Source organism: Leuciscus leuciscus (genome assembly GCF_965113295.1).
Source record: "Leuciscus leuciscus genome assembly, chromosome: 3".
NCBI lineage: Eukaryota > Metazoa > Chordata > Actinopteri > Cypriniformes > Leuciscidae > Leuciscus > Leuciscus leuciscus.
This window is the reverse complement of record NC_138727.1, coordinates 42,321,545-42,340,635: the sequence shown is the minus strand read 5'-3', so window position 1 is coordinate 42,340,635 and position 19,091 is coordinate 42,321,545. Positions and strand designations below refer to the sequence as shown.

Below are 19,091 nucleotides of genomic sequence, written 5' to 3'. Positions count from 1 at the left end.
CAACTGCACTGGATTATGGGCCGTGTTCAACTTCTTCGTCTGCTCTCACAAATCATTGCACATGACATGAGAGAAGCGCGTCAATCTGTGTTTGATCTGCTCACGTGTGTGAGTAGACACAGGCAGTAGAGAGTGCTGATGGAGCAGGTTGGCTTGAAACCACAGACAGACCCAGGGTTATCACAGAGAGAGAGAACGAATGAAAGTGGGATTAGAGGCGAAGAGATAGAGGAAATGAATTTGTAAAAAAAGCTGCGAAACCGGGATTACGCAGCACCCTCTGCATACTCACTTTCTTCAGTCTGTTCAACAGCTGAATTCCTCACCATAAAAGGCTTGTGCGCTGCAAACCATCTGAAGCTTTTTAGAATTATCAGTAGCACTTTACATGAAGTGATTTTATTACAATAGAAGCTGTTTTACTGAGCATCACCACAGCTGTGATTCAGCCATAGGATAAATAACAAAATAACAGGCTGTATTGCTACTAAAATGTATGTCACTTGACATTAATCTCTCTTTTATTGAACTGTTGTATGAAAGCAATATCACACTCACATTCATGCTAGTTCTGACTATTACACAGCCGTCACAGTTATATTGTTTAAAATAGCATTCTTGTTGTATGACAATTATAATACTTCTTATAATCTGTTGAATATTTTCATGAATAATTTAACCACTATCGTAATGTATTTTAGCACTTAGTAATTCACAGTTACACCTTTAAAATCTACAATGCATTAAAACATGATTAACACCCAATTTCATGGTTCATGTTACAATGCATTATACTTAATAATGTAAAACCTTGAATACTTAAGCATTATTATCTATTATAACTCTGGTTACAATTATTTATGACAATTTTGTCAAGCCACTTTACCTAAGTCTTTTATAATGCATTATAAGAGTATTCATAATGTGCGTTATAATGCGATATATCTTTTCATAAATAACTGTAACCAAAGTTAAAATGCATTATAATATTTGCAGATTCCTTGTTACATCTGAAATTGTTTGTTTGTTGTGTTTTAATGTATTATATTTTCAAAGGCTTGACATAAGTATTATAATGTATTATAACTGTGGTTATAACAATTAGTCATGAGACCATTATAAGGTCCATTAAAAGTAATAATTAATGCATTAAAAATAATTGTATAATTCATTACACATAAAGGCTTTAAGTAAAGTGTTACCAAAATATTTAATGAACTAAAACAAGGGATGCACTAATGCAATATCTGTGCAAGGATTCCAAACGATTACTAATACAATAGATATAATAGATATCTTCCACAGCCGAATTTGTATAATTTTTTTCTTCTTTGCTAACAGGTTGTTTTTAAACCATGGTAATTAATTACATATATTGTAAAGAAATTGAAATAATAATTTTATTCACTAGCAAGTGTTCCACATTTATTTAGCTGACGTTATATGCTTTATAATAATATAATAATATGTGTAGTATATTATGGACAAATGTAATTTCTCCTTAAATTTTGTTATACACAAAATAATTAATGAATTAATAGTTATCAACATTGTAATTAATGCTTCTGCTGCTGCAATTAATTAATTTTGAAAGTATTTTTATTTTATTTTTTTGCAACGATTGAGCATTGTTCCTAATCATAGACACATCTGTTTTGTAGTAAATGCAGTGGTGAATCAGAGGCCATTTCACAAGAGTGAACACTTTAGTGCTTTAGTCAGTTGGTCTGAGCTCAGTAGATTCAACACACACACACACACACACACACACACACACACACACACATACACACACACACAGTGGTGTATCAGTGGCAGCACATAATGTTAATGGCACTTAATTTGTTGGTTGGGATTGGCAGGCTGGTGTGAGCCCTGCTCCCAGAGGATCTGCCTGTAATTGTGTTTCATATCATAAATATATAAATAAAGATTGCAATAATTACTAAATAATAATTCTCCCCCACTCTTTCAGCCTCGCTGTTTCTTTTTCTCTCACTATCATTCACACACACACACACTCACACTGGCTTTTCGCCTGGATGTCCTTTGCTTTTCTCTGTTTCTCTCTTACAATGCAGTGTAATGTATGTAGTGGAAGGTAATTGGGTTGCGAGCAGGACTCCAAAGCCACACGCCACAGAAGCAGAGGTGACTTTGCTCACTGTCTCGTGAGTGTGTCCAGATCCCTGACAGGGAGCTGAGAGCCAGTCAGCTTAATTACTATTCACTCACAGCCCTCACCCTTTGCCTATGACTGCTCTCAGATCAGGGGTCTTTGACCATGTCTGATAAGCTGTTATTATATGCTAAGTGGTGGCACTGAGCCCACGTCAGTGTTTTGAACTGGTTTGGGAGGGTGATTATGTGTCTGTGAGATTGGTTTCAGAAAGACATGAGCGAGGAAAAGAACGAAGCCTTTTCACATAACAAGAAGACTGAAAATTTGGCTGTTTTGCAGCAAAACATTTGTTTTCCTTCTTATTTATTTTCTCATTGTCTTCCCTTAATGCTGTGAGTGTGTGTGCTTTTGTGTGATGTGTGTGTATGTGTATATATACATACCAGCGTCCATTTGTTAATGGCTGATTTGATTGGTAAATGGACTGCAAGCGGAGGTATATCCAAGATTAAATGAATTTGGCAGCCACAGAAAGCGTGTGTGTGTGTGTGTGTGTGTGTGTGTGTGTGTGCGTGTGAAGAGAGAGAGAGATATTGTGGTTTCCTCGGCCTCACAACTTTATGCAACGCACCAATGCTGTGTCCTGAAAGACAATTGTGGGCACTGTGGAGAACATTTCCAATTTCATGTGACCAAAGCTAGTGGAGCAGAAACATCACAAACAGAATGCTTAATCATACTAGCTACAAACCATCATTCTTTGTTGGTTCTTTTTTTTTTTTTTTTTTTTTTTTTTTTTTTTGAAGCAATGGATGATTTTTGTTCACGCTGCTTGCATTAATGTTAATCAATGCATTTGATACAGCTTCACAAACATGCACTTCATTTTTGATTTGCAGGAAAGAAAAACAACTCAAACTTATTTTTTTATAAAATCATTTACTTTTCATATTTACAGTAATGCATTTTTTTTTAAGTACTGCTCTATGTTGGTTCTTTTCATTTGCGGTTGTTATTTTTTATTTTCCTTTGGTTTAAAGTGGTTTTCTTTTCTTTAGGTTCTCCCATGCCATCCTCTCTCTCCAGTCCATCAGTCACTGAGCATTCCCATTCTCAACCACCCTCACCCAATCTCCATGACAACCAGAGTTCCATCTTAAGTAATGCCACCACGCAGGCGGCACAGGACTCTGATTCGGAAGAAGAGTACACGGCCGTTCTCTATAGACCCGTAACACAGCCTGCCCCCAGCCACAGCTGTAATGGTAAGGTAACCAGCCATCTCTTTCTCTCTCTCTCTCTCTCTCTCTCTCTCTCTCTCTCTCTCTCTCTCTCTCTCTCTCGCTCTGTCCTCCCAGGTCTGCAGAGTAAGAAAAGCGTGAAGGCTGTGTGTTCCTAGTAAAAAACGCTGGAGTGAACTGTGCAGGCCTTGTCTGAAAATGTTATTTATGAGAATGAGAATCTCACATCCAATAAGAGGTGTTTAACCTCTGAGTAGGTTAGGGGATGTTAAATGGACTTCAAATTGCACTCGAAAACCAATTTTGCATGCTAAAAATCATGTTCATCTGAGAACTGCTTGACTTGACTGAACTTTGAATGAAGTTGAAGGGATAGTTCGGCCACAAATTAAAATGATCACTTTGTTTGCATGTCATTCCAAACCTGTAAGTATGGCTTTCTTTTTTTCTGTATAACAAAAAAAGCCGAATTTTGGAGGAATGTTCACACTTCTTTCTTCTGTACAATGAAATAAATGGGGACCAAATCCTTTAAAGCTCAAAAAGCCCTTATTATTGGTCCACTTTATTCAAAGTCTTCTGAAGTCATATGATTATGGAAGCTTGTTTCCCCCACAGAATAAAAAGTAAAAAAGGTACTTGCGACTTTTTATCTCACAATTCAGACTTTTTTTGTCACAATTGCAAGTTAACATCTCGCAATTCAGAATTGCGTGATATAAAGTCGCAATTGCGAGCTATAAAGTCAGAATTGCGAGATATAAAGTCGCAATTGTGTGTTATAAAGTCAGAACTGTGAGATATAAATTCGCAATTGCGAGAAATAAACTCGCAATTCTGACTTTTTTTCTCAAAATTGCATGTTTATATCTCGCAATTCTGACTTTATAACACACAATGGGGAGTTCTAAAGTTGGGAAATAGAAACTCGCAATTCTGAGGAAGAAAGTCAAGTCTTTTTTTTCCCAAACTGGACTTATATCTCGCAATTCTGAATTTATAACACGCAAGTGTGAGTTTATATGTCGCAATTCTGACTTTATAACACGCAATTGCGACTTTATATTACGCACTTTAGACTTCATATCTCACAATTCTGATAAATAAAGTCAGAATTGCGAGATGTAAGCTCATATAAGTTTACATCTCTTATGTAAACAAGCTTCATATAATAGATAGAGAAGCTATCACTGAAAATCTTGCTGTTAAAGTCTTGACAGTTGCAGGCAAAATCACAGCTTGGACATTGTGCTAGAAAGTCATGTGGGTTTTTAAAGATATATTATGATAAAATTTTCATTCCTGGGTGAACTATCTCTTTAAAAAATAAGCCACGAATAGATTGTGTGTGCTTTTACTCGGAGCGCATTCTGTTTTATGTGTTCTGTTCTCATCTCTCCAGCAGCTATGCTTTGAGCCTCCTCCTGTTATTGTTTTCATCTTGTGTCTTTTCAGGCACTAACACAAACAAACACTATGCTGGTGTGTTCTTGTCCTCATGCACCATGACCTCTGTGTCTTTGTTTGAGAGCCTTAGGAGCTCCAGCTGTCATCAACATCGTCTTAAGCCAGCATCCCACTAGCCGATTTTTCATGCGTACGCTTCATTTACATAGTCATTGGAGAATCAGAGGGAGTCTGTAAGCGCCGCCGCGTCTCTCAGCGGGCGAGTGTTAACAGCCCCAGCATCCAAACTCCCTGCCGACCCTCTGAAAACATCTAGCAAAGTTTAAAAAGTATCAAAGGCAGTCAGATGTGGCCTTGGTTCTGACCAATAAGCTTCTTCTTAATGAAAATTTAATGTGACACTATCTTGCTCTGATCTGATCCACACAAAAAAATCCTCACAAACCCATTAAACAGCTTGCGCCAGCACAAACCCTCTTTTGTCATTAAAAAACTACTGTCAGGATTTCCTAAAGTCACGCAGTGAAAAAGTAGCGCTGAAAAGGCGTGGACACAGTTATTTTTGCGGCTGACTTTATCGCATATACATTTGTAAGAGTTTCACTTTCAAATGCAAAATCTATGGAAAAAGAGTATTTGAATGAATCATGCAAGATGATTTACTTAGGTTTGCACTCATCAATTTACTGGTATTTGCGCCAGTATTTAACTCCCAAAAAAGCAGCTCTACCCTGCTCTTGGTAGATTACGTTGGTCATTATGGAAATGATCCGGATGCCTGTAGCCGGATGTGGTCTGTAGATCATGCGCAGAACTTTCCATTCCCATCAGCACTTTTTTGGAATCATGTTTAGTAAATCTGGCCTTAAGTCAGTCTTAAGTATATATATATATATATATATATATATATATATATATATATATATTATGTGTGTGCTGTAGTTCTGCTATTTCGTCTTCATGTGACAGTGAATTGGAGAGAAATGTCACAGACTTTCATTTTGTCTGTCAACACTTTTCCATTCTTAATCATTGAGTGACAGAAGCAGTTTCAGCAAAATCCCAACTACAATCGATTCGTTTCAAGTTGGCCAGTGAGACATTGGTATTAAAATGTTACAAACTTATAAGCACATTTGAAACTTATAAATGAATGGTTTTACAGTTGTGCTCCACACAATCCAAAACTTGTATCTTATGCTTAAGCTGCCATTCATTTAAATCAACCTGCAATATCACCAGCAGACCTGTCAAGATTCACTTTCTTCACTCTGTGTTGTTGACATTGGTGTCGATGTATTTTTACCTCTAAAAGCCTGCCTTAAACAGAAACATTTCATTTGGCCCAGTATTTATCCATGATGAGGATGATTAGATTTGCTTTATGAGGGGAATGCACGGAGTTACTTTACCATTGTTTATTCGGGGGAATAGCGTGGCAAATTAAATTTAGGTCTCTCCTCTGCATAATTCCTACATTCTGCAGCGCACAAGGAAAGTATGTTGTTTTAAGAACACTTTATAGGATATGGGACTGTATGTCTCCCTGCAGTGACATCAGGAAGGTTGACAGACTTTACTTCTGAGCTCAAACAGGACCACACATGTCCAGATGTTTACAGTATGCTGCTTTTAAAGAAAACTCACCTTCTATTCATCCATATGATGTGATCCAAACCCTAATCAAAAGCAGCTCCAGTTAAAAGAAGAAAAAAGTGGATCAGTGTCAGGCTGTTCATAATGGAGGAGCTTTTATCTGAAGTGAGGGGCTTTCTCGATAACCATCTGAATTCACAGTGATGCAGGCTTGACTAGAAAACCCCACATTTACCGCCAGTAAGTCTTTTAGGCTGACTTGCGTGTGGCTGTCAAGTGGGGATGAGGAAGCACTCCAAGCACTGACATCTCATCATTTGAAGTGATCATCAATATTTGTAATGAGTGGAGGTGCTGTTGCTAATCGTTGCGGAGACGCAGAGGTGCCCAGACAACTTAGCAGATCAAACTGGAATGAGGGTAGAGAGAGAGAGAAGGTGGGACAGTTTGAAAAAAGGCTCCAGTACACATCCTCAGAGGTTTTAATAGTCTGAGAGTAGACAGCAGGTCAGTGCACTGGCTCCTGTCTGCAGCCCTCCATATTAAACGGCAGAAGGAACAGGAAAGGAGGAGACAGAGGAGAGGAAGGGGATGTCGAGTTGGAGCAAAGGATTTTATTTATTTATTTATTTATTTATTGCAACGCGATCTCAGCTATTTTGACTTATTTATTTCAAGAAACGGCTAAAGAAACATCTTTTTCGTCGATACTTGACCCAGTAATACTAACACTTACTATTCTATTCTATTTATATTCTGTCTATTTATTTATTTAACTAACTGGCACTTGTCACAGCACTTACATATTGTTGATTTGATTGCTTCTATTGTTCTCCTTATTTGTATGTTGCTTTGGATAAAAGCGTCAGCTACATGATTAAATGTGTTTAATCACTTCATGCATCTTGATGGATCAAATTGCATTTAATAATTAGTTAAATTATACATATAAATACACTAAGATTTTAAGGACATGAATCACAAAATTAATTATGTATTTATTGGATTTAAGGGGTTATTTACCCATAGTCACGACATTGATCATTGATTGCTTTTTATCATTTGTTTTTATTAAATAAAATTAGTTTTATTCAGCAAGGAAATAAAAAAACTGATCAAAAGGGACAGTAAAGACATACTGTCACAAAAGATTTCTATTTCAAATAAATGCTGTTCTTTTGAACTTTCTATTCATCAAAGAATCCTGAAAATAAAATGATCAGGGTTTCCACAAAAATTGTAAGCAGCTCAAATGTTTTTAACCCTTGATAATAGATATGGGTTGAAAGACCAAATGTAAAAAGCATTTTCATATGCATAAAAAACCTATTCAAGCTTTCCTCTCTGTGAGTATCTATTCATCTGCATATGTTAGACTTCTATGCGGGAGCTTTGCCTTTCTTTGTGAAAAAATAAGAATAAACATTGAGAAAAAGGGTCCATAGAATAAGCACACTGTATTCTGGTCAAGACCCGCTCGAAATGCAGAATATGGATCAGAAGGATAGACAGACAGACAGCTAACAAGAGCTATGTCCGTCAAGAGCGATTACCCTCCGCCTGCGTAACCCATCCAACGTGGACTCTTGTTGTCAATTAGCCAGCCGGGGGTCCTGCTGAAGCGGACTCTCTCAAACTGAGCCTCGGGTCACCAGTCCTGTCGGGCTCCTCTTCTCTCACGCACCGATTGCTGTTGTCAGGTGCAGTGGGCATGAAAACAGCAATTTTATAGCACAGGAACTCCAATAACGTTTACCGGGGCCGACGGAGGCCTCCGACTCCTGTGCCTTGCTCACTCAGCCACGTGTGTTGCTTAAGTTCCTACTGTTTTTCGCTTTCTTGCTTCTAACTTCCATTCTCTTCACTTCCTCCTTGTTTTCCCAGTGAACAGGGGGAGAAAACTGGTGTATGGGCCACAGTTTAAATTAGGCGACCACATCAGTGCCTGCCAGAGAATGAACATGAGAGCACTTACTATGATCCAGCTCCAGATGGGGGGCAGTAATGGTCCATTGGGGCTGTAAAAGTTGATGAATCAGGGTTGGATGCAGATCAGAAGCATCGTTCTCTCAAACAGAGAGAGGTTAGGTAAGGGCTAGAATAACACCTCTGAAAATAGATTCTGAGAGCTGTTTGGTTTAGGAGGACCAAGCTCCCAAGACTTTGCATTGGACAGCATAGGGCTTCACGCATTACCAAGGAAAACTGAAAGTTTTCTTCTAAATCGCAGTTAGATCGTATTTAATTTTGATAAAAACAGAGAAAATAAATAAATAAAATTCAGACAAATATAAGACTATATATGAAATGTATAAGCCTATACATTTGGCTTATACATTTGTATAAGCCTATACATTTGCACAAAAAAATTTATAAGAAATGTATAAGCCTATACATTTGCACAAAAACAAAAAAGAAAGAAATATATGTCTGCATGAGCAAATTTTTTCACATACATTGCCGGTCAAAAGTTTGGAATAATTTAGACAACCATTACTCCAGTCTTTAGTGTCAAAGCATTCTTAAATGCTGATTTGGTTATTATTGGTTATTTTATCAATGTTGAAAACAGTTTTTGCTGCTTAATATTTTTGTGGAAAAATATTTATGAATAGAATATTCAATGTACAGCATCTATTTGAAACAAAATAAATATTTTGATACACATATGAGTACATTTATGAGTATATTGAATATATACGATTGTACGTGAGTAACTTCTACATAAAAGTTTATTTTGTTCACTTTACTATGATTCTAAATGTATAATGCATATGAATAATCATATACAAATGTTAAGTGTGTCCAAATATATAGAGTTTGAAAAGCTGCTGCAAAGCACATCTTGTGTGCATTCTTTGTGCAAGTTTCTTCCATCACTCACTCAAATGTGATGCAACTCGTGGGATTCCACATTGGGTTATTTATAATGGATTTAAGTTTTAAAGATTAATGTTGTACTTCATTCTGAAAGGATCATTGTGTATTGTCTTGCTGGAGGTCTGTGTGTGGTTGCACCAAGGTTGCATGGAGTCATTTTGACACCAGTAATACGTCTTTCTGTCTGTCTGTCTGTCTGCCTCTCTTTGTGTAACATTTACTTCACTGGGCTGGAAGGAAGAGCTTCCACTCGGGTTAGATGTAATTGGGAGCACAACTGTATGTCAGTTACAGTTCAGTTTAACACTCAACTCTGTGTGTGTGTTGGTTTGTGTTGCTTGGCACCCCTCTGCTGCAGCAAACATTCATTCTCACCTGCTCATTAAAAATACATTACCACCCAAAACGTTTCGTCATCAGCTTTTTAAATAATGCTCATTCTTCCTGAGAGCTGTCGATGTCAAACAAGGTAATGGGTTGTCCAGCACCTGGCACAGCTAGCGATTAGCCTGCCCATCAGCTTGTAAATGATCACCTTCCTGAGCAAACCCCTAACCTTGAGCGTACTCGTCGTGGATATTCATGAGCTTCCTGCTGGTCACGGTTAGCCAAGCAACACCTGTTGAATTAGCGCAGACCCGATGGATACTACAGGAAAAAATATTCCATGAACATTTTCCAACCCGTTTTTGGCACAAAGAAGACAATAGGCCTGAGGTTGTTGAAAGGACAACATTTTTCAAATGTGTTTCCTCTGGTTTTCTCATCTTAAATTAGAAGCTGTTTATCACAGCTCTGCATTCAATTTGATGTTGCATACAATATCATATAGCCTTGCAACTCATGCGTTATTGCCTCGGAAATACAACCTTGCACTTCAATTCACCTCCAAGTGGTAATATCAGGGGACTCATCAAAGTGGAAAAAAAAATAATATCCCTCTAAACCCCACAGCAATTACTCTGAATTATGCCAAATTATGAACCTGCAATTCAGCTCTGAGGCTGAGGATTAATGTCAGAATCCCTCCACTTTGTTGGTACATCTTAAATTGCCTTTCACTACCAACACGCACTTTGACAGTTTGAGAAATTTACAACCTTCTGAATGGTGTAATTACTTTTCTTTGTTTCCCTCTCCCTCGCTTTCCGTTCATTTTTTCTTGAAATATTAATTTTTTCCCGTTTTCTCGCCAGAGTGTGTCATGCAGGCTAGAGGTTCGATTCATCTCCAGTAATGATTTGCCCTTGAGTTTGTCAATATTTAAAAACCACTTTGTCCCCCAGAAAATCATAGACAGCCAGGCAGATAAATGTCACAACCTGCTGATATTTATCTTTTATAAATAGCACACTGTCCGAATGTTTGACGAGCGCTGATCCTTGGCGAGCAGGAACAGGGAACTCGGCTTTCTCTTTTCCATTTGCTTGACCTACAATTTCAGCAGTGCCGCCCAAAACGAGGGGCCTCTACTTTACCTCAGACATGCCGCCATTAATAACCGTTCAAAGCCACCGTCTGCTGTTCTTTGATGGTGGGAGCCCACATATCTCCCACAGTGCCACAGACTGGTCGAAATTTTGCAGAGTGAGTCGAGTGGTGAGCTGTCCTTTCTGCCTCTGTTCATTACTCTTTAGTAATGGCTGTTCTCTGTTGGGGGTTGATGCTAAATTGGCTGTTAGAGGCCAGAATCCCGCACTGGCAGTGGCAATATAGGAAAAGACAGCAGGAGAGACCTTGAATCATCCACCTTTTTCTTTTTTCCCCACCTTCTTTTCTGAAGAATGGATGTCTTCTCTTCAATGCACCCATATCGGAATCCCTCCCCCCACCCCACTCACGCGGCCACACACATAACCTGTCAGCCATAGACCTTATTCACAGCAGCGCCATCTTTGATTTTGAATGGGAATGAAAGCGAGGCTGTGAGGGACAGACATGCATCTCTTCAATGGGCTGCACTGTTATTTAATGTGTTTTTAGATTGTTCTGCTCATGAAACACTGGAAAAATATCTTTCCAAGAAATTTCAGTTGACAAAAAACTCCCCACAATATAAGCTGTGGTAAATTGTAAGTAATCTAGGAGCTTTATACAGCTTTTTACAGCGGATGCCATTGGAAACACGGCAAGTCTATCCCTCACAGCCTCACTTTCATACCTGTCATGGCGCTGATCTTAATAAGGTCTATAGACGCTTCACAACAGAGGCATTTTCAATTCTTTCTGGGTCATTGATTAGAGGGTATGTGGTATCCAGTCCAGATCCAATACAAAGAGACAAGGCCTGCATACAGTGACAAAGGCTCGATCTTTCCTTTTTAGAGGAAAACACTGATTTTAGCCTCTCATCATAAAATTATAGTCTAGTGTCAAGCATTTGCTGTAGTTTAGCTCTGGCTTTTAGCTAATCAAGTTGTGCTGTTTTTTTAACAGTTGCATTCACAAGAAAGCTTTTCGTGTGAATCCTGCTCTCTGTTTATTGTTTATTACTCTCACCACAAGCAATCTTGCTCCTCAGACATAAACGTGCTTCTCAAAGAGTTTTGTTCAACCCAGGACAGAATGTACCTTTACGGATCAAGTTGTTTTCTTTTGTTGCAATAAACGGATGCTTGTGTGCACTGATTGGTTCTTATATTAATCCTTTGTTTAGGGGGACCATAATTCAATTCAATTCAAATTTAGTATTCCATAGTATTCCTTGCTGACTTGGAGTGCTAGGCATGATGAAACATGATTTATTTGAGGTTTTATATTACTTAAACAACTTAGTATAGTGCATAATTCTTGTGTTCCGTTAAAAAAATAAAAATCATAGTTTCAAAATGTGTTGGTAGGTAAATTTTACATTTAAAGCAATTAAATAAATGTTATTTTTAACAAGAGCACAAAAACGTTAAAAAATCTGAGGGGACATGATGCTTCTGTTAGTCATTATTTTTTAAGAAACTTCCGCTTTGTCCACCAGTTCTGTCGTCCATCCTGTTGTGACATTGTTAGATGTGACGTCTGTGATCTGCGCACATGATGGAAGCCTTGGCATTGTCTGTCTGGCTACATTATGTTCCAGTGATGCGAATCATCTTTGTATAATGTGTTTATCTGTGGGGAAGTTGAGAGTTTGATATGTCACTCAGCTTTTTGCATGGCCGCCCACTCCCCACTGCGTTCTGCATTAATCCCCCCGCCAATGAAATAGAGAGAAGTTCTGCAAGGTGAAACATGACAGGCTGCCACGTTGTTGACAAATAACCTTTCCTTCCATTCCTGTCAAGCCCCCCGAATGACAGCTTTAGCTTTCAACGACTGGTGCGCTTTTGAAATGTCAATTTAGCATCTTGACACATATTGACGACAGATAGCTGACATTTTACAGGCCTTTCAGTTAGGAAAGCGAGTAATCCCACTTATCATAATGCCAGACATTCTGCAATAAAAAAAAGTAACACTGAACTTCTCATTTCTTCATTTAAAAAAAAGTGATGTTCTCACATCAGACTTCCTCCAGAGGGAATGAGTGAGAAGGACTCAAAACACATCTGACAGGATGTCTCAGTCTTCATTTCTTCAAATTTCTCAATCACCAGTCCATGAAAATGCACTACTCAGCATGTCCAGGAGCGCCAAACCTTCAAAATCACTCACTCTCTTTTATGACATGTTTGGTAAAGGGATAGTTCACTAAAAAAAGCTATCATAATTTACTCACACTCCTGTGTTTACAAACCCATGGTCCATTTGACGTGTGTGCTGTATTCCAAGTCTTCTGAAACCACACTATATATTTATGAGAAAAACAGACCTACATATAAAGGTGCAGTAAGCGATTTCTGAGAAATGCTGTTGAAAGTGGATAAGACCAAGAGCCACAACACACTTGTAGCCAATCAGCAGTAGGGGGCGTGTCCAATCATGATGGGTGAGGAGAGAGAGTGAGCAAGAGAGAGATTTGAATGAAAGACTGTAGAAAGAGAGATGGCTGAGAGACGATAAACTCTTGCTTGTATATACTCTTGTGTACTGCATGTAAAAAATGTTGCTCTTCCTTGTCATTTGTTCGTCATCTTCCCTTTATTTTTCACAAAACATAATTTTTCTTCACTACATCTATGATGCTCTTGCATTGTGTGTTTGTGCATTTTGGGGGCGGAGCAAAGAAGGGAGGGGTGTATTTGTTTGGGTTGATTTCAAATATCAACAGTGTTTCTCAGAAATCACTTACTGCTCCTTTAAGTCATGGAAGAAGTGCTGTCCTAATCATGATGAACTTCTTTTTTTTTTATCTTTTCAATGAATCAGATTATTTAGTTCTCAAAACTGGTCTCATATATTCGTTGATAACAATCCACAACAATAAACAGCACTTTATTTTACAAAATCCTTTGTGCTCCATTGAAGAATGAAAGAAACAGGTTTGGAATGACATGATGGCCAATGGGGAATGGGTAAATAATGGCCAAATTTTCATGTTTGGCTGAACTACTCCTTTAAACTGAGTGTGTGTTTTGTAATCTAGGGCAGTAGAGCTGGTGGCCAGCTACATCTAGTGAGTTTAGCCTCGGCCCAGACGTGCTCTAGATATCAGAGACGATACCACTCTCCTTAATCACAGACTCCTGGGAACACCACCTTGTCCTTTCCTCTGTTTCCCATCCTCCTTAGTAGCTGAAAGAACCAAACCTCTCTCTTCCTCACACCCATTTCAGCCACACAAGGTATGTCACATAAATAAACGGTCTCATTACCCTTATGAATGTCCCACTGTGGATATACCACCGACAGCCCGTCTCAAAAGCTCAGTCCTCCTTTGGCTTTCTGCCTCTCACAGGACACAGCTCTATTAGGCCCCATTTAGCCATTCACTTCTCTTCCTTCCCACAACACGCAATTCCTGTCTGACCCCCTTCGCCCGACTCCACCATTGTGAACCAACGCAGCAAAGAGACATTGATGGACGCTGATGGACACTCCCCATTGAGCGACTCAGTCCTTCCTTTTGTAAAGCCTCTTTCAGGAGGAAAGGTTTACAAAATGAGCATTGAGAAAAGACAAGAAGGGGGGTTGATGTTCGATATGACAGGCCTCTCCGAATGCTCCCAGCTTTCTGACAGGTGTGGGTGAAGGACATGTGAGGTAATCTAGAGTTTGACAGCGCGAATATAAGCACTGACACTCTGGGTGCCAGGGCATTAGTGTTTCCGTTTCCTTGCACACACTGTCTCCCGCACACACACTTTCACTGCAGGTCAGATGTCTGCTGATGAACCATCACTGAAATACAAGCTCAGGCCCGAGATGTGCTGGTACAGATAAGCAGCACTTTCATTATTATTATTTTTTTACTAGCTATCACTCAGCCCCCATTAAGAGATAAACGACACTGGCTGTAATTTCAGGTCTGCCTGTGAAATCCTAATCAAATGGCTCTTAAAATATTTTTGATGCACACGAGCATGACAGGCCACGTCCCATGAGTTACAGCAGGCAGGGTCATCCATCAGTGATCGTGTTTCGGTGCCATAAAACCTGCATCTGTCCCATCCATCGCCAGTGACTGACATGACCTGGCCTTCTCTCCAACTACTACATTCTCCTAGCCAGAGGAGAGGGACACGGGCTGGGTTACACTTCCCTTCACCAGAGGAGACCAGAGCAGGCTGACGTCTGAGCGTGGATGGGCTTTTGAGAGGGGTCAGGCCTGGAGGTCAGAGAGCGGGCTTAAGTCAGTGTTACTGAGCATGTAAAGGGTCTGTATGCAGAGTCCCTGGAGAGTGACAGACATGATGAGGCTAACAGGGCCTGCTGCGTGACAAATGTCCATTCAAGTTCTGGAATGGCACCTGTGTTGCAAACATATGGCTGCGAAATTGAGACGTATTGGGGAGCCGTCTCCGAGAACAGCCATAAAGTTGTCGCCCCACAGTTTTTTGTGTTTGAGCTTGTGTGTGCGTGTCTGTTAGCATACTATATATCCAAATACATTATGTGCCTTTCTCCCTTGATATTAAATGGAGATAAGGTGAGCAATTGCTGAAAATGCTGAGCGTGTCAGATCAGCACACATGGTCGTCTCCTTCTACACTTCATTTACTCTCTCTTTATTTAATTCAACTTCTGCTAGCCAGGCAAGAAACAGCCAGAGACTATTAAATAAAATTTGATGTCTGCTGTTGTATCATGTGGCTTCATGCCTTAACTCTAATTTCTGGGATTAAAATGAAGATGAGAAAGTTTTTTATTTTACTTGAGAAATCTTAGTTATGGTTCCAACCTGCAAAACACAATTTTATTAATCAGTGCTTTTGTCTTGCTTTCCAGTAAATGTATTTAACCATTCTCCAAACGAGATACATTTACTTGTTTTGCCAAAATATGTTTTTCTCATAAAATAAGATTTTCTCAATACAGTCCTGTAAATATATTCATATCTTGAATTTTCATATGTTTTTTTTGTTGTTGTTGTTCTTAACCCACTGCCAATTTAATTTCTTGCTGTAAGCATAGCATACACTAAATTTGGTTAGATATATCATTGAAAGCAATTTTTTATCATCATTTTCATTATAATGTATGCAATAAAAAATCTCTTCCAGCTTTCTTTCTATTCCAAACCATTGCTGAATTTAAATCATTTTAATTTGGCTGTCATACACCCTTGTTATTGAGATTATTTTTTTCAAACATTAAATAATTAAGATGTCAGTATAAAAGATGAAAATATAAGAGATGACACTTTATCAAAACTAAAGATAAAAAGAAAAATATTCAAATCTGTCTAAACTCAGTAAACTCAAAATAACAGGACATGTCACGTATATTCTCTGAAAACAGTTCTTAATATTTTATGCAACTCTTGTGTTAAGATTTTTAATTGGGAAAACAAGACAAAAATATATTTGGCCAATGCAGCATTACACTTGTGTTCAATATATTAAATAGGAAATTAAACATGTTAAACTACTGTTTTTACTGTTTGTATAGCAACACCCATATGGGCCAACTATTAACCTCAGCACAAACTATGTTAATGTGAAAGAGACTTGTCATGTAGTTTATTTGTCAGACTGCCTGCCACCTCCGGTTTTTTTATGCTTGGGTTAACCTCTATATAGATGTGCTCTGAACAGTTCCAATGCTGTATTATTTATAGGAATTTCCTTCCAAATTGATCAGACTACTCCACTGAGCCACAGTGTGCCTTTGTGTTCTTTGGGCTAACATTCTGTCACCCCTCTTTGAAAGTGTATCTTCCTTAGGCATAATGGCACAGAAAGCATATAGAGTTGTGTTTACTTATAGGGGCAAAAGCTAATTGAGTACAGAAAAGCACCTTTCCGACAAGGATTGTGTGTCTGACAGACTGATTATCATGGGAATGAACAGTACCATGCGCCATCAGTTGCAGAGGAGGCTGGAAATTGAATTTTAACAGACTCAACAGTCCCTCTTTCCTCTCCCTCCATTGTTTTTGATTTTGTTGTTGTGCTCTTTGAAGCCAGCAGCTGCAGAGTAGATAGGACCCAATGGAACGTGTTCACCCAGACTATGGAAATGTACCCAAGCACTCCCTCGACTACGCTATGAGAATCCAATCTGAAAGCTGTCTGTGCTCTCTCACCGCCTCTAGGATTCAGGTACTTGCTTTGTTTTGGTCAAAGAATAGATCAATCCTTGTTTTTGTGTGTGTGTGTGTGTGTGTGTGTGTGTGTGTGTGTGTGTGTGTGTGTGTGTGTGTGTGTGTGTGTGTGTGTGTGTGTGTGTGTGTGTGTGTGTGTGTGTGTGTGTGTGTGTGTGTGTGTGTGTGTGTGTGTGTGTGTGTGTGTTTTGTTTACATGGATGACTTTTAGGGTGGAAACAGTGCAGTGCAGACCTCAGACAAAAGCTTGAAGCTAGATGTGTTGTGATTCCCAACAGATTTGCACTCATGTATCCATGTTTTGCCTTAAGCAATCCATACCACACCTGTCTTCTTCTTTCAGCCTCTCAGCAAACCTTTCTTACCCTCCTCATTCTCTCAGCACATCATATTTTTACTTGAACAGAGCACACTGTATCCCAGTATACTGTGGGGGTGGTCAGAACATCCTCCGTTGAGCTCTTTGATTCATGATCAGCTACACACACCTGAACCGCGGGGATAAAAATGCATCATCATTAGGGGTGTTCTGTTTGACAAAAATCATACATATCATGCTGATATTATATATCACAATAGTGTTATTTTTGCAGAAAATTCAACCTCTGAATCTGACTAGGTACGTCTGAAGCCATTGTAAAATAAATGTATGCATACTTGCACACCTGTGACAGTGTGACCACACATCTGTTGAATTTTATAATAATGTGGCAGGTTCCAATGTTGCTTGGCAACCTTGAACAACCTACAGTAGGGGTTTTCAAACTTTTCATACATTTTGTTGTATATTATAAACATATTTTTTTTACTGTGTGAGAAAAAAAATATTAAGAATACTTTTTTTAATAAAAAGTAAATTAAAGATGATTTGGCAATTTAATAAAACCATAATTATTATTGTAATTGTAAATTAATCATAATATATTATTTGGAAAATGTAGAAATGTTAAATTAAGCATATTTAATATCTTACGTTTTGGGGGGGGGATTACAGATTGCACATAGAGGTTAATATTTGTATTACACTGTTACAACTTTGGTGTTCAGACTAAGAACCAAGTGAAGAAAAGGTACAAAGAGATAGTAGAGCACTTGTAAAACACAATTCGTATAACCTACTGCACTATTGTTTGCTAGCATGTGTGTCTTCAAGCCTGCATATGCTTCAAAGAGACAAACAGGAGATGAGAGTGAATGAAACAGACATTTTCAGGCAGCACTAGAAAAGGTCAAAGAAGCCATGAAACGGCCTTGTCGCATCAGAAAAGAATTCTTCAGCTGCTGTCCGAATCTGCCAGAAGCTTCTCAACCGCAGTGCACACTCACTTACTCGCCGTTTGTCATTCTGCTTAGTTCTAATAGCAACCCTTCTGTATCAAACTGCCATCAAAAAGGCCACATGAGTAACACAGAAGAGCGCAGGAAGTTGAGCAATGGTTTTGTCTTTCTGGAAAGGCTGCTGCGCATACATATCATTGTGTTTCATCTTATCTATGTTCAAGGAAAAGGATTTTGTGGCCTCAAGTTACAACACATAATCTCTTGCTCTCTCTCTCTCTCTCTCAATTTTTCATTCTAGATTTGACTCACCAGAGGTTTAGACGAGGACGTGATCCCTCATGATGTGACGAATGCCGCTTAAGATCCCTGACTCGAAATCGGCATAGCTAGTTGTAGGCTAATGCTAAGTACGCAGCTTAGTCGGTCTTTAAAACCTCCCCTTTTTCTCACCTCGTGCTATAACCGGAAAAGTAGTGTATTTAGGAGCTTGCAAAAGTGCTTTTAAGGTTCTAATTATGTGCCCCTGGCAATGACACACATCGAATACATTGCATGTCCAAAGCCTTTAGGGCCCTGTTTGAACCTGCTACTTTATTTATGTGTTTTCAGTGTTCGCACACTTTGTTTTCGACTACCTCTGGAAGTGGTCGAAAGTGGACAAGTTCAAATGTTTTAGACAACATTTACACCTGTATTTAACATTGTCCATCTGGGATCAGATTGACAAAAACACATCTTATAATCAGGTGAAAACAGAGCCTATGAAAGAAAAGTAAAGTTGAAGGACAGGTAAACACACACTGTAGCTTTGTCTACGCAATTGCCTCTAACCATACAGTACAATTAATATAAATAAACTTGATTTTAAGATTGAAGTAGATTTTCAAGGCATTTTGAGCTGGCTGCAGGGCAGAGAGGTTATTTG

The 19,091-nt window shown here is 38.7% G+C and overlaps 1 protein-coding gene across 14 annotated transcripts in view; it reads left to right on the top strand.

The window, feature by feature from the left end:
* tenm3 (teneurin transmembrane protein 3) overlaps nt 1–19,091 on the top strand; it is a 282,460-nt gene that overhangs the window by 154,640 nt on the left and 108,729 nt on the right. For 9 of the 14 annotated variants that reach the window (XM_082163193.1, XM_082163186.1, XM_082163197.1 and 6 more), the window contains one exon: nt 3,181–3,387. The exons of the other annotated variants lie outside the window; for them this stretch is intronic. In XM_082163193.1, coding sequence (XP_082019319.1) covers nt 3,181–3,387 — 207 coding nt within the window. The remainder of the gene's footprint in view (nt 1–3,180; nt 3,388–19,091) is intronic. 14 annotated transcript variants of the gene reach the window in all.